This window comes from Eumetopias jubatus, unplaced genomic scaffold (genome assembly GCF_037043125.1).
Source record: "Eumetopias jubatus isolate StellerSeaLion01/CBP00866 unplaced genomic scaffold, mEumJub1_p1.0 scaffold_7, whole genome shotgun sequence".
NCBI lineage: Eukaryota > Metazoa > Chordata > Mammalia > Carnivora > Otariidae > Eumetopias > Eumetopias jubatus.
This window is the reverse complement of record NW_028274813.1, coordinates 25,348,032-25,363,699: the sequence shown is the minus strand read 5'-3', so window position 1 is coordinate 25,363,699 and position 15,668 is coordinate 25,348,032. Positions and strand designations below refer to the sequence as shown.

The window sequence follows — 15,668 nt, the reverse complement described above, 5'->3', positions numbered from 1 at the left end:
GGCTTCACCCTCTTCTCCCTCTCTGTTTCCCCGAGGAGGGTGGTGCCCAGAACCCCTGTGAAGCAAGGTGAGCACAAGGCTCGCCCTGCCTGATGGGCCAGCCTGGGTCAGTCAGTGCATAAACCTCCCCACCCATGGTCAACACACAACTTCCCCTCCACGCATGCCTCTTTCCTGCCTGCCCAGCCTGCATCTTGTTGCTCTTTTTCTGACTTCTTTTCCATGTCAAGACTGCTAATGTACTAATGTTTTCAACACAGAATTTTACCTGGTTGGAGGGGGTGGCAGATAGAAACTGGATGTTTTCTCCCAGATTCCTGCTTCCGTGCCATTCCTCCCCCACCCCCAACTCCCCAAAAGAGATAACACTGTTGCAAGCTGCCTCTAAAATACAACCAGAGTGGGGCGCCTGGACGGCAGTCAGCTAAGCATCTGCCAGGATCCTGGGATCGAGCCCCGAGCAGGGAGCCCGCTTCTCCCTCTGCCTCTGCCACTCCCCTAGCTCATGCCCTCTCTCTCTCTCTCAAATAAATAGATAAATAAAATCTTTTAAAAAAATAAAATAAAATACAACCATAGTGACTACAGCTAGAAAGGGTCAGCAGAACAAAACAGAGCAGACTTAGTGCCAAGGACAAAGGTGGGGCTTACCGACCCTGCCTTGGCAAACAGGGATCTCTACCCATCTCTGCCGTGCTGGGGCAGAAACCCAGAGCCCAGCTACTCCAGCTTCTCATGCCCCTGCCGCTGGTACTGAGGTGATGGGAATGGGGCAGGGAGGGCTTCCTGGGCAGGCCTGAGGCCTGAGCCCAGGCGCAATAGCAAAGCTGCAACGAAGCTACGGAGGAGGGAGAGAAGACAGGACAAGTTGATCACCTGCCACATGCTGTCCGTCCTATGTGGCCGTGGTTCACACTCGGAGGCAATTTTGCACCCCAGGGGACATTGGGCAACCTGGGCCAGGGTGGGGTGAAGGATGCTACTGGCATCTCGCTGGCAGAGGCCAGGAATCCTGCTAAATATCCTTCACGGCACAAGACAGCTCCTCGCAACCGAGAATTATCCAACTCAAAATGTCAGTAGTGCCAAGATTGAGAACTCTGCTCTACGACCATCCTAAGAAGGCTAGTTAGTAGCTGTGTCTGCAAAGTCAACTTCCTTGTAAAGTTGTCCTTTCACCGACAAAGCTCTCATTGTCTGCCTCAGAAATGTCCGGGGTGGATTGGCCAAAGGCCCTGGCATCCAAAAGAAAAACAGATGCAGGCTTTAGACCCCAGATGGCCATGGGAAGCCATGGAAGGGACTCACCTAATGAGGAGACAGCTGTGAGGGCATAGGGAACCCAGGGAGGCCCACTGCCCATTGACCACGAGCCAGGCAGGTCTAAATCCCAAGGAACAAATGTCCCAAGAGGTTGGAATGGAGAGATTAAAGTCCCCTATTCTGTTAGCTGGTTTTAGCGCTGATCAGCTGTGTGTGATCTGGGGCTAGATTTGTCATTGGTAAAGGAGGCATGACCATCCTTTTTGTGAGGAAAATGACATGCAAGTCTTTGAAAGAGGAGGGCCCACTCAAATACAAGTTTCTTTGTTTCATGCTGATTTGGGGGGGGGGCTCTCCATCTTGCACTGATTGGCCACCTTGAGAAGCCCACTCAGTCCTACGTGGGTATTTTAAAGTTGGAACCTCTCTAAATCTTTAGTAAAACTTCCCTTGTGGCTCTCATTTTAAGAGTGGCCATGACACTAAAACTAAATGGAGGCTCCCCTCAACTATCACGAATGAGCTTCTTGTCTGTTTGGCCTTTCAGAGCTGCCCCACAGTGGGCAAAAGAGCAGGGCCTTTATGCATCCTTGATAATTAGTCCTGGATGTGGGCAACCCGGGAAGGTGGGCGTGGGCACACTGCTCCTTCTCCTAGGAAAGCTTGGGGCCGAAAACCAGGGGCCTTGTCCCTTACCCAAAGGGAGACGTCCATCTGGGGCTTTCTAAAATTTGGGTCTCCCTCTCCCACTTCCAGCTGCCTTCCTGATTGGAGTCGCCCTCCAGCGCACACACCCACAGGGACATCCTCAGGCAGAGGGAACACCAGGCAGAAGCGCACCTGGCCTGGGGTTAGAGGGGAAATAAGGCAAAGGGAGAAGAGAAACCCCACTTCATCCATTTGCATCTTCTGTGTAGATACGGAGAAATTTTCCACCACTGGACAAAGGGAGCTGTACCTGGAAGCCTGCAAACTGATGGGCGTAGTGCCTGTCTCCTACTTTCTCCGGAATATGGAGGAGTCCTACGTGAACCTCAACCACCATGGGCTGGGCCCCAACGGTACCAAGGCTATTGCTATAGCCCTGGTGGTGAGCATGCCAACGGGAGCATGTGTAGACAGAGGTGGGGTTTGATGGAGTGCTGGGCCCAAGACTCAGAGAGATCCTCCATGGGACCCTAAATTTCAAGCTTTGTGCCCACCCTGCCCTAGGCTCTGCTTGACTACCAGTTGATTTACCTAACAGGCAGGGATGCCCCATTAGCTCCTGGGAAGGGGGCTGCTAGGGATCTTGGTCTTAGAAGCCTATGCTCTTTCTGCTTCAGGAAGAAAAGGCAACAGCCCTGGGTAAGTGGCTGGGCTGGGCACTAATGCAAGTGCGTAGTACAAAACGTCAGCCTGGGTCTCAATTCCAAAGCTCACTTTTGCTATAAATAGGTTCACTACTGAGCTATTCTATTCAATGCTTGCCTTTTGCAATGTTATAATTCTTAAAAGATCACACTGTAGAGTAGATCATGTTTTCCCACAGGAATAATTCTCTCTCTCTCTCTCTTTCTCTCGGCTTGGCATGAGCAACCAAGGACTTGACCTTGAATTCATCATGGCTTTATATAATTATAATTGATTGTATACAAACCACCTTCCATCCCAGAAAAACAGAACACGTGACAACTGTAGGTCAGCACAACACTGTTCATTTAGGATGGTAAAGGGAAAGTTTGATTTTTTAAAAAAAGTACTCACTTATTTTGGGAAATAGAACAGCATTTGCATTTAGCACATGCCCATTAAGAGGCTACATAAAATGTGAGATTGTGCTGCTTTCTGGGGGGGGGGGAGGGAAGAGGAGAAGAGCAGAGAACGAACAAAGTCATCTCGAAATTTATTGAGTGTTGAAAGACTGATTAATGAGGTGTTAGGAATGCACCATTACCTCATGAGTTTCATGAAAAAAAAAACGGATAATAATGCAATTCTCTCAGGACTTGGGCCACTTCTCTCTTAGTAACAACAGTTTCTGTTTGGGGGAGTTTTCTCTTCTCTGATTCTCTGTGTCACTAATTTGACAATTAATCACTGTGACATGTCAGCGGACTAAACTGTTATTTATCTTTTGTACTGTTCAACTCTGCACATGTCGTGTTTCCCTGGCTTAGCTTAAAAGCACCTTGATAGTGATGGTCATGTTTCAGGCGTCGCATCCCTCCCTCACCTGCCCGCCTCTGCGCCCTTGCACTTGGTGGGGTGCTCAGATCTTCTCTGTTCATTCTTGTTTCCCCGGCAGTGGGCACAAAGGGTAACCAGTGGCTACCGGCCTGTGTGAGATGAATGTGGATAGTCCTGGGGGGAGGGGTTGCCCACTGCCCCCCACACCATGCTGGTCACCAGGGTGACTCCGGAACTGGCCATCCGACCCCCCGATCCTGGACACTGTTAAATGACACCTGGCCACCTGAGCCAGGACCGTGGCCTTTGAGCACGATGGAATTTTGCCCGCCCAGAGAGCTGAGACCAGAAGGCCCTGAGCGGACCATTTCCCATCGCAGTAGCTGAGCTCACATTTGCCCTTTGCCTGGAGCTAGAGCTCCTTACTGCTAGCTACCTCTCTCACTGCTTGGCACACTTTGAAAATGCTCAAGTCCAGCCATGTATCTGTTCTTTCCATACCGAGACCCCTGAGGTGCGGAAGGGGAGAAAAGCAAACAGTGCTGCTGAGAGCGGACCCCTGGCCCTCTTGCTGCAAGTCACTTCCTCTGACCTTGCTGCCTGTGGGCATGCCGACTAGCTTGGATGTAGATATTTAAGACTGAAGCCCGGGTCCTTCCAAGCAGCCTTGGGGCCATGTCCTGACTAAAGAAAAGTACCAGATAAGCCAGAGCCTAAACTAGAAGCTAGACCTCTGGAAAAAGCCGGCGCCAATAGATGTTTTATGTTTAAATACCCTGATTAAATGCAGCAAGTTCTCCTTAATCTTAGAGTAGGTCACAGCTTCTCTCCTCCAGGCTAAATAGCTAGTCTGTTTAGATCATCCCTGTTCCTCGCAGTTTTCAGGGACTTCATCATTTTATTTATTTTTTATTTTTTATTTTTTTAAAGATTTTATTTATTTGACAGAGAGAAACACAGCGAGAGAGGGAACACAAGCAGGGGGAGTGGGAGAGGGAGACGCAGGCCTCCCATGGAGCAGGGAGCCTGATGTGGGGCTCAATCCCAGGACCCTGGGATCATGACCTGAGCTGAAGGCAGACACCCAATGACTGTGCCTCCCAGGCGCCCCCACTTCATCGTTTTAATGTCCCCATTCTAAATTCCCCTGCAAAGCCCCCTTTGGTGGAGGTGCCCAGAATAAGCATATTGTCCCAGCACGCCTCAGCAGGATGGCTTGTCCCTGGGCTTTCTCCTGCTCCTCTCCATTCTCCAGAAGTGCTAGCCTGCGTCTCCATACCCTCCCAAAAGGCTGGGATGTTCAAGAAGAGGACAGGCTCTGGGCAAGGGCAGGGAACTGGCCGGATCACAGACTCCCTCTGTCTTTCTCCCCCTCCCCTGGTGGCGGCCGAAGTCCAACATGAGTGTCGTCACCCTGGAGCTGGCAGACAACTCTCTCATGGAGGAGGGCCTCCTGAGCCTGGTGGAGATGCTTCAAGAGAATTACTACCTGCAGGAGATGGTACTGTGCCCTGATCTGCCAGCTCCCTCCCCCGCACCAAGGCTCTCAGAACCCACCAGAGGGCCCCACCCTGGCCCTGGCCAGCCTCCAGCCTTCTGCGAGTGGCCCGGAGGCCCCTCTCCTCCAGAGGTGACTTCTCAGAGGAGGGCTGTGCGTGTCAGAGGCTGGCCGGGGGGCTGTGTTCCCTGTGGCCCGAGGAAACCCTGAGAAACCAATTCTGCCTGGACCTTATAAGCCCTTCCACAGAGTCGCTTTAAAGTGAACTTAGAGAAAATAAAGGCATGAAATGCTTTCATCAAACACAAGGTGTCTGGAGACAGATGATGGTGAGGGTTGCATAAGTATGTGAATATATTTCAGACCCCTGAACGGTACCCTTAGGAAGAGTTACGGCAGTAAATGTTGTGTTATGTCTAGTTTACCATAATTTAAAAATGGGGGGAAAAAAGAGAGGAGAAACAATTAAGATAATAGGGCTGGTTTATATAAAGGTCCCTCCTACTAGCCCAAAAGGACTATGTCCATTTGTATCCCTACGTGTTCCCAGCAGAGTCCATGCTTCATGAATCAATGAATAGAATTTACAATGATGAGTTACTCTAAACGAATCTTTCAATTGCTTTATGCCAAACTCTCCACATAAAGCTGTCTTAGGTTTAAAATAATAATAATAATAATAATAATACAGTGTGCTTATCTAAAGTACTAGGGCTAAACCAGAGAAGTGGGGAGTCACCAAAACCAACTTCAGAGAAAACGGAGACCAGTGAGAGGGCCTCACAGCTGGGCCTTAGGAAAGCTGAATTCCCATTGTCCTCTGCTCCTTTGCTCTTCCCAATGCTTCCTACCCTTTCACCCCTGCCCCTCTCCCCTCCCAGCCCTACTCCCTGGTGCCGGCCTCCTATAAGCCCCACCCCGACACCATTTGTTAACGAGGGCCCTTGGCTGGGACTTTCACACACATAAGCGTGTTCTTGCCTTTTAGAATATTTCCGACAATGATCTTGGCTTGAAGGGGGCCAGAATCATCTCGGAATTCCTTCAGAGAAATACCTCTTCGCTCTGGAAACTCCAGCTTTCAGGTGAGCCCATGGAAGAGGCAGGAGAGAACAAGGGGCTGAAAAGTCGAGAAGGGGAAGAGCAGAGAGAATCCAGGCTCTAACTGAGCCAGACCAGGCACCCTCTGCGATTCAAGATCAGAACACTGCGTCCGCACCCTGCTAAGCCCTCTGGCCATCCTTTCCCCCTCCCCATGGCCACACTGGCTTCCTGGCTGTCCTGGACAAGAGACTTCTGACCCACTTGGCAGCATGCTTGCCTCTGCTTGAAATTCTCTCCCCCAGATATCTGCATGGTTCCCTCTGTTGCTTTATTTATGCCTCTGCTCAAATGTCATCTCCTGAGGGGGAACTTCCCAGACCTCCCCTCCATCGCCATCACTATTTTTTTTCTTAACAGCATTTATTGCTACCTGACCCCAGTTGTACACTCAGTTTTTAATTAGTCTGTTATCTGTCTCTCTCACAGAAAAAAAAGTCACTTGAGAACTCTAGCACCCACAGACTTGTCCTCACTCAGGTTTGTGGTTTGAGTTTATATTATCTTCAGGGTCCTGGAACCCCTAAGAAATTAACCTAAGTGGTCCTATACTGGTAATGCCCTGGGGCATGCAACAGGAACAAATAGAACACCTAGTTGGAGGAACAGTCCCTCGACCCAGGCTCCAGGCTGCTTGAGATTCCCACAGATAAAACTCCACTAAAGATGGGCTCACAGTCCAAAATTGCAAAACAAGGAAACAAAACACCATGAGAGCTGTCAGATTCTAACAAGTGGCCCCATCAAGAACTTGAGAAAATAGAATTATTAGAAATAGGGGTACCTGGGTGGCAGTCAGTTAAGCGTCTGCCTTTGGCTAGGGTCAAGGTCCTGGGGTCCTGGTATCGAGCCCCACATCAGGCTCCCTGCTCGGTGGGGAGTCTGGTTTTCCCTCTCCCTCTGCCCCTCCCCGCACTCACATGTGCACTCTCTCTCTCTCTCTCTCTCTCAAATAAATAAATAAATCTTTAAAAAGAAGAAGAAGATCATGCCAGGGGTGCTTAGTTGGTGCTTAGTCAATAGAGCGTGCAACTCTTGATTTCAGGGTTGTGAGTTAGAGCCCCACATTGGGGGTAGAGATGACTTACCAAAAAAAAGTCTAAAAAAAAAAAAAAGGACTATACCAGCTCACAATTCCACCAATGGAATATCTATCTGTTTTCTTTGGTTATTAGCAAGTTTTTTGGGAATCAGAATAGTTAAGTGTGTGGCTGTTGAAGTCACAGTATGTGGGTGCAAATCCCAGCTTTGAAACAAGGCAAGTTATCTAGGCCTTCTGTGACTCATTTTTCTCATTTATAAACTAGGGAGAATTATATTACCTACTTCAGACAGTGACTGCTGAGATGAAGGGAATTAAAATCTGTAACACCTAGAGCAAAACCTAGGACCTAAGTATTCAATAAGTGTTCATCACTATTACTATCTTTATTACATTCTCACATTACTACTGAAATAAAACATCTTTTCCAGATGCTTATTTCCTTTTTTATTTCCTCCTCTATGAAATGTCAATTGTTCTATGGGATTGTTTGTATTATTGAGTGTTAGAAACTCTTTATATATTATACATATTCACACTTGAATATTGGAATGTTACATATGGCTTTGCTTATGGTGTTTTCTTATACGTAAGTTTGTATTATTTACCATTGTCAAGTTCATCATTCTTTTTTATGGATTTGATTTTTGTAGTCCTGCTCAAAAAACTGTTTTCTACTTCAGATTATAAAAACTTTTCCTTAATTTTCTTCAAGTATTTTTGTGATTTTGTTTTTTCATCCCTAACCTTCAATATGTCTGGAGTTTATTGTTATTCATGGCATGAGGTAGAGAAAGAATCAAACACTGTATTTCCAAAATGTATAGCGAAGTGTCCCAGCATCATTAACTGAATAAACTATTCTTTTTTTTTTTTAGATTTTATTTATTCATTTGACAGAGATAGGTACAGCGAGAGAGGGAACACAAGCAGGGGGAGTGGGAGAGGGAGAAACAGGCTTCCCGCGGAGCAGGGAGCCCCACCTGAGCCAAAGGCAGACGCTTAATGACTGAGCCACCCAGGCACGCCCTGAATAAACTACTCTTTACTGACTAACTTGAAATGTCACCTTTATTGTATATTAAACTTCCATATAAATACAAGTTTCTTTCTAGATTTTCTTTTCCATTTTATTAATCTCTGTGTCTATGACAACACCACAGTTTTAATATTTGTTCAGAATATTAAAATTATATGCCAAGTGTTATAATGTAATGATTAGTTGTAATTAATGAAATATATCAAGTATATAATATGTAATATACTAGCTGTATCATTATATGACACAATACATTTTATATTTGAGTGGAAAAAATCTGACCTTTTTCAAAGTAATCTTGGTTATTCTTGTGCAATTTCTCCTCTAGCTGAATTTTAGAATCATCCTGTCAAGTTCCATCAAAAAAAAACCCCCAAAACTGTTGGAATTTTGCTTGGGGTTATATTTAATGTTCTAGATTAATTTAGGAAAGAATTGACATATTCAAAATATTTAATGTCTTCATGTAAGAAGACAGTAGCAGGTTACAGTACCACCAGGGGAAAATCTGTTTCCCTATACTGTCTCCATTTTGGCTCTCAGCAAGTTGTCTGTAAATCAGAATGATTAAATGTGTGGATGTTGAAGTCAATACTTGGGTCCCAATCCCAAGCACTAGGTTTTTCTCTATTTCTTCAAGTCTTTTTTTATCTTCTTCAATAAAGTATTATGTTTTTATTCCATTAGAAGTCTTGCACATTTCATATTAGGTCCAGGTGTTTTATCATTTTATTCCTGCATGAACAGAATGTTTTTCTATCATATATTCTAAGTGGTCATTACTGATATATCTGAGAGCTATTAATTTCTGTACATTGACCCTATGTTCAGTCACTTTATTTATTTATTCATTCATTCATTCATTTACTTAGAGAGTGCGAGTGGGGGGTGGGGAGGGGCAGAGAGAGAGGGAGAGAGAATCTCAAGCAGTCTCTACACTCAGCACAGAGCCCAACATGGGGCTCAGTACCCTGAGACCATGACCGGAGCCGAAATCAAGAGTCAGATGCTTAACTGACTGAGCCACCCAGGCACCCCCGCCCCAGTCACTTTACTGAGTTATCTTCCTAGTTCTAACATTTTGTCAATTAATTTTCTTGGATTATTTAGGTAGGTGATCTTTCTGCAAATAATGGGAGTTTTGTCTCTTCTTTCCAATATTTATAGCTACCAGTGATTTTTCTAGTTGCATTGGCTAAGACCTCTAATATAACATTAGCATAATACAGAAAGCTCTGTAAAAATACAAATTACCTAGTCCCATCCTAGGCTGCTGAATCAGAATCTTTAAAGGGAGGGATCTAGGCATCTGTATTTTATCAAACTTACAGCCAGCTCTACTATTTGTAACCACTGATGTAAACACAATTTGAATAGCTAGAAACCTAATTTTTTTTTTTTTTTTGCTAGAAACCTAATTTTATACCTTGCCTAGCTTATTATCTCATTTTATTGCACTGGTACAGATGCAACCAAGAAGCATTTGTGTCTCAGTGGGTTCATTCATTCATTCAGTAAACATTTATGGAGCACTGTTAGGTGCCAAGCCCTGTTTAGGTGCTAAAGATACAATTATCAAGGGTTTAAAGGAGAAATTTGGGGATAAGTCTCTAGGTCATTTATTTTCCAGAAATCTTTTTTTAAAAAGATTTATTTATGTTAGAGAGAGAGAGAGCACGAGAATGGAGGAAGAGGGGGAAGAGGGAGAGAATCCTCAAGCAGACTCCCCGCTGAGCACAGAGCCTGACACGGAGCTTGATGCAGGGCTCCATCCCAGAACCCTACGTTCATGACCAGAGCCAAAATCAAGAGTCATACGCTCAGGGGCGCCTGGGTGGCTCAGTTGGTTAAACCGCTGCCTTCGGCTCAGGTCATGATCCCAGGGCCCTGAGATCGAGCCCCACATCGGGCTCCCTGCTCATGCAGGAAGCCTGCTTCTCCCTCTGCCTGCCGCTCCCCCTGCTTGTGCTCTCTCCCTCTCTCGCTATCTCTCTCTGTGTGTCAAATAAATAAATAAAATCTTTAAAAAAAAAAAAAAGAGTCATACGCTCAACTGACTGAGCCACCCAAGCACCCCAATTTTCCAGAAATCTTTTAAACTGTCCAGGAGGGCTGGGCCAAGAGTAAGATAAGGAAAGCACACGCCTCAGTCCCAGAATTTAAGGGGCACAAAAAAGTTCAGTAACAAGTAAATAATATTGTGTTTGTGAATGTCAAAAATAATGTAAAAAAAAAAGTCTGTGGTGAACAAAATATCAACACTTCAAATATAAAACAGGATCCAAAAGGGACAGATTGTGGTGAGGTGAGTGAGGCCTAGCCATGCAAGTGTAGGGGCTAATCCTGCATTTAAAATTTTTTAAATTTTGTTCAACAAAGAAGTGTTGCATTAATTTTGATTTTTACAAATATTGTATTAAGATATTGCTCATTGTGCTTACTGAGCTGAGATTTTGCACACAAAGGGCATGCCTCACTTGTTCCCCTCTGGTCCTGGCCTTGCTGCTGTAGTCTTATTTTTTATCACGTGACAGACTTTAGGCACTAAGCTAGGGGATGGCACCACCAGGGGGTGCACAGGGGACCGTGCGCGGGCTCCTGGAACTCCCTGCCCTATCATGGCAGACAATGTTAAAGCGAAAGGCAAATAGTTGCCCTCTTTTCTCCTGTTTTCTTCCATGTTTGTATATTTGCTTTAAGTACTTGCCACCTTTCCTATGGCTGATTGTTCCAAAAGGAAGAGCCTGGCAGGGCCAGGACACGGGAGAGGAAGGGAGCCCTAGTCTGGACAACATTGCAAACACCCCACCCCCCCACCCTTCACTGCAGGAAATAACTTCAGGGATGAATCCGCAGAATTGTTGTGCCAAGCCCTGTCGGTAAGAAGTGAGGGGCAGGGGCCACTGAGAGCCCTGTGGGGGATGGCCCTGGGTGATGTGGGGGCATGGCGGGTGGCTCCGGGCAGAGAGAGGTGAGGTCCCCTGAATGTCTAGGGAGCTGGTGAGGGTCTGGACTCTGCCGAGCCTGACAACAGCCACAGCAGTAGCAGGGCCCTTTGGATGGGATGAGACCCTGCCAGGGTCATCAACAGTTACACAAAAATGCACAGGAGAATGTCTTCGGTCTAAAAACTCGCGTCCACCCGATTTTTGGTGCCTGGGAGCCCTCCATCACATGGCCCTGAGATGAAAGAGGTAGCCATAGAGAAGCCAAAACTCACCTCTCTCTACACTTTCTTTCTCCAGGCCAATTACCAAATCAAGACGCTGGATCTCAGCCACAACCAGTTCTCCGATAAGGGAGGAGAGCACGTGGGCCAGATGCTGGGTGAGTCCCCCCGCAGAGGGAAAGGGCCAGCAAAGGAGAGGCACTTGGCAGACGGTTGCCTGTCAGGGATGTATCTCCTGTTTTTTTATTGTTACTGAATGTTCAGATCATAAAGGGATGGAAGCCACACCCCAAACACATCTTAAGTGGAGCCAACACCTGGATGTGGGAAGTAAACTTTACAAAGATTAGAAAAACAGATGAAGAATATAATAACTTGCTGACCTCAGGGAGGCTAAGGATGATTAAATATGCACAGCAGGCATAAACTGTAACAAAAACCGTTCATCTGTTTGACAACAATAAGTTTAAAACTTGTCTATGATAAAAGATGTTACGGGGCAATGTTAAAAGACAAGCAGCAGATAGAGAGTACATACTTACAGCATCTGTATCATATACAAGATTTGTGTTCAGAATGTTGATAAAAGAGCCTATAGATCCATTGGACAATGATAAATACTCCCAATAAAACAATGGTCAAGGCATATGGACAGCGCAAAAAGAAAGCCAAATGCCTAAACTCTCTAGCAATTAGAGAAATGCAAAATAAAACAATGAAAAGTTCCCCCTTGTCATCTACCAAAGCTACAGAAATTTCAAGTGAGAGAATATCCAGTGCATTGAACCCAAGGGAGAAATAACAATTCTCTGAAGCTGCCAGGTAAAGGCACTTTGGAGAGCAATTCGACAGTATTTAGTAAAATTGAAAATGTATATATTCTATGATAGAGCAATTCACCTGTGCATGTCTCAGAGAAGCTCTCACACGTACACAGAGAAAGTCTGAGGAGGCTCACTGCAGATTTGTTATAAGAGAAAAAAAAGAGGGGCACCTGGGTGGTTCAGTCGTTAAGCAACTACCTTCGGCTCAGGTCATGATCCCAGGGTCCTGGGATCAAGTCCCGCATCAGGCTCTCTGCTCAGTGGGAAGCCTGCTTCTCCCTCTCCCACTCGCCCTGCTTGTGTTCCCTCTCTCGCTGTGTATCTCTCTGTCAAATAAATAAGTAAAATCTTTTAAAAAAGAGAGAGAGAGAAAAGAAAGAACCTAAATGTTCATTCCTGGGGAAATGAGTAGAAAAGGGGATCACTATTAGTGGGGGAGATGCTGCTTTAGGTGGGTGGTGAGAAAAAGCCCCATAGGGAAGGTGGCTTCTTGTTGAAACCTGAATATCAAAGAAGAATCAGCCATGCCAGGTTCTGGAAGCACAGCATTCTAAGCTAAAGGAGCAGAGCCTGGCATGTCTGAGGAGGGGGACAGTTTGGCTGCAGCAGAGCAGGCAGGGGAGTGGGGAGGGGAGCAGGCAGGAGAGGGCAATAGAAGGAGGAGGTCACCGAGGTGGCCTGCAGCCATTCAGGTGGGGCTTGGTGGGCCATGACATGCATGAAGTCTGAATTTCATTCCCCACACGATGAGAAGTCAGCGCAGGGTGTTAAATGTCGGGGAGTGACACGGTTTGATTTGCAGTTTTAGAGGAACTGTTTTGTGAAATTTTATGTAGTTTTATGAAGAACACAGCTGAGCACAACCAGACTCTTAAATACAGAGAACAACCTTGTGGCTGCTGGGGCAGGGGCAGGGGGCAGAGGTGAAATAGGTGGAGGGAACTGAGAGGTACAAACGTCCAGTTATAAAACAAGTAAGTCATGGAGATGAGAAGTATAGCATAGAGAATACTGTCAATAATATTGTAATAGTGTTGTTTGGTGACAGATGGTGACTACACTTGCCATAGTGAGCGCTAAGTAATGTATAGAATGGTTGGATCAATATGTCATACACCTGAAACTAACATAACATTGTATGTTAATTACACTTTAATTAAAAAAAAAAAAAAGAATGGAAGAAGGAAGGCCGGTGAGGAGGCTAATGCAGCAGTCCAGGCAAGACAGGACCATAGCTGGAGCCGAGGAAGGAGGTGGTGGTAGAGAGGAGTGGACGGATCCAGAATGGACTTTGGAAGTAAAGCCAGAAGGACTTGCTGATGTGGAGAATGAAGGAAAGGAAGAGAGGAAGATACACGCCTGGTTATTTTGTTTCAGGAACTGGTTGGATGGTGGTGCCATTTACTTAGATGGGGAAAGACTCGGGGAGTAACAGGTACGGAGGGACAGGGATCAGGAGCCAAGACTTCTGTTTTGGTCATGTGATGCTTACCTTGTCTGTTTGACATCTACGGGGAGATACCTGGTCTGCTATATGGATTTAGAGCTTGGTGAACAGGTCAGGACTGGAGATATGCATGTGAGAGTTAGAGGTATGGCAATGTATTTAAAACCATGGGGCAAGAGGAGATCATCTAGGCAAGGAGTGTGGATGGAGTTAAGAAGGCGGCCACTGGACCACTCTGACACCTTTAGGTGTCCCAGAGGGGGAGGAGGAGCCTGAGCAGGAGTAGGTGGGGGAAGGTGAGGTATCAAGGAACCAAGTAAGGGATGCTTTCAAGAAGGAATCAGGTCTCGGCTGGTTCAAGTACTGCTTAGAGGTCAAATAATATGAGGTCAGAAAGGTGACCACAGGACTCAGCAACATGAAGATAATTGGTGACCTTGACAAAAGCTGTGTTAGTGAAGGAGGTGAGTGTGGAGACCTGACTGGAGGGAGCAGAATTGAAAAGGGGATGCAAAGAAGTGAAGGGCAATGTGGGCACCTCCAGGAGCCCCTCGGAGAGGAGGCTGGGGCAGAAAGATGGGTGACATGGAGGCAGGAAGTTTCGTAAAGAAGGAAAATGCTGATAGGAAGAAAAGAAGAAGAAATGGGTCATGAGGAAGGAAGAGGAGAAAATTGCAGGACAGAGTCCTTGAAAAGGTGGAGACAAAACAGAGGAGCATGGGGAAGGGAGGGAAAAATAAAACAAGACGAAATCAGAGAGGGAGAGAAACCATAAGACACTCTTAATCATAGGAAGCAAACTGAGGGACGCTGGAGGGGAGGTGGGGGGATGGGGTAACAGGGTGATGGGCAGTAAGGAGGGCACTGGATGCAGTGAGCAAGCACGGGGTGTTATATACAACTGATGACTCACCGGCCTCTACCTCTGAAACTAATAATACGTTATATGTTAATTAATTGAATTTAAATTAAAAAAAAAAAAAAAAAAGGCTGGCAGCCATGGAGTGCAGCGCTAAGGGGCAGGGGTGGCCTCGGGGAGCAGTGCTGAGAGAGGGAGGGGCTGGAGGTGTGTGCTAGAGGCGGCAGGTAGGCTGGCGGGCGTGGGGGGGGCAGGTGGGGGGGTGGGGGGCAGAGGTCTCCCATCTCACTGCTGAGCAACATCTTCCCTGAGAGAGAGTCCAGGCCGACAGGTCAGAGGGGCGGAGCAAAGTGTACAAGCCTCGTGGGGCAACTTGAGTCCATCTGAAAACTGATTTTCAAATACCTTAAAACTAAATTTTAGGGGCACCTGGCTGGCTCACTTGGTGAAGCCTGCGACTCTTGATCTTGGGGTTGTGGGTTCGAGCCCCATGTTGGGTGTAGAGATTACTTAAAAATAAAATCTTTTTTAAAACCGTAAATTTTGGGTGCCTGGGTGGCTCAGTCAGTTAAGTGTCTGCCTTCGGCTCCGGTCATGATCCCAGGGTCCTGGGACCAAGTCCTGCATCGGGCTCCCTGCTCAGTGGGGAGGGAGTCTGCTTCTCCCTCTCCCTCTGCCCCTCCCCCCTGCTTGTGCGCTCTCTCTCTCTCTCTCTCAAATAAATAAATAAAATCTTTTTAAATAAATAAATAACCCTAAATTTTAAAACAACTTTAAAGTGAGACAGACTACATCCTGTTTTAATATGGTTATCATCATATTATATGTGAGCTTTAAAAAATATTTATTATTATTAGAGCTGCTAGTTATTAAATGGTTGCCACGTGATAGGCATCATGCTAGACATTTCACATCAATTCCCTCCCAAAACCTTGTATGCATTAATATCTCCATTTTTACAGATAAGAAAACAGAAGTAAGGGAAGAATAAGTAGCTTGCTCAAGGTCACACAGCTAGTCAGGGGCAAGAACAGAACTAACATTTAAATTTTGCAGCCCTTGAAGAGATGCAGGTGTGCATGGCATGTTAAGTAAGGGAATTGGCAGAGAAGAGGGATTAGGGGGTAAGAAGAGAATGAAGGCGGGGGAAAGTTTGTTCTCACAACAATATAAGGTGTTGTGCACTTTAGTGAAAGTACATCCTGGTGGTTGACACAAGAGACACACAATCAGTACATAGAACATTGACTGTGGAAA

General features: G+C 46.1%; 1 protein-coding gene across 1 annotated transcript in view; it reads left to right on the top strand.

The window, feature by feature from the left end:
- Positions 1–15,668, top strand: part of LRRC74A (leucine rich repeat containing 74A) — a 29,795-nt gene that overhangs the window by 2,352 nt on the left and 11,775 nt on the right. The window contains exons 3-7 of the mRNA XM_088025158.1: positions 2,181–2,353; positions 4,826–4,933; positions 5,919–6,015; positions 10,942–10,991; positions 11,358–11,439. Coding sequence (XP_087881284.1) covers positions 2,181–2,353; positions 4,826–4,933; positions 5,919–6,015; positions 10,942–10,991; positions 11,358–11,439 — 510 coding nt within the window. The remainder of the gene's footprint in view (positions 1–2,180; positions 2,354–4,825; positions 4,934–5,918; positions 6,016–10,941; positions 10,992–11,357; positions 11,440–15,668) is intronic.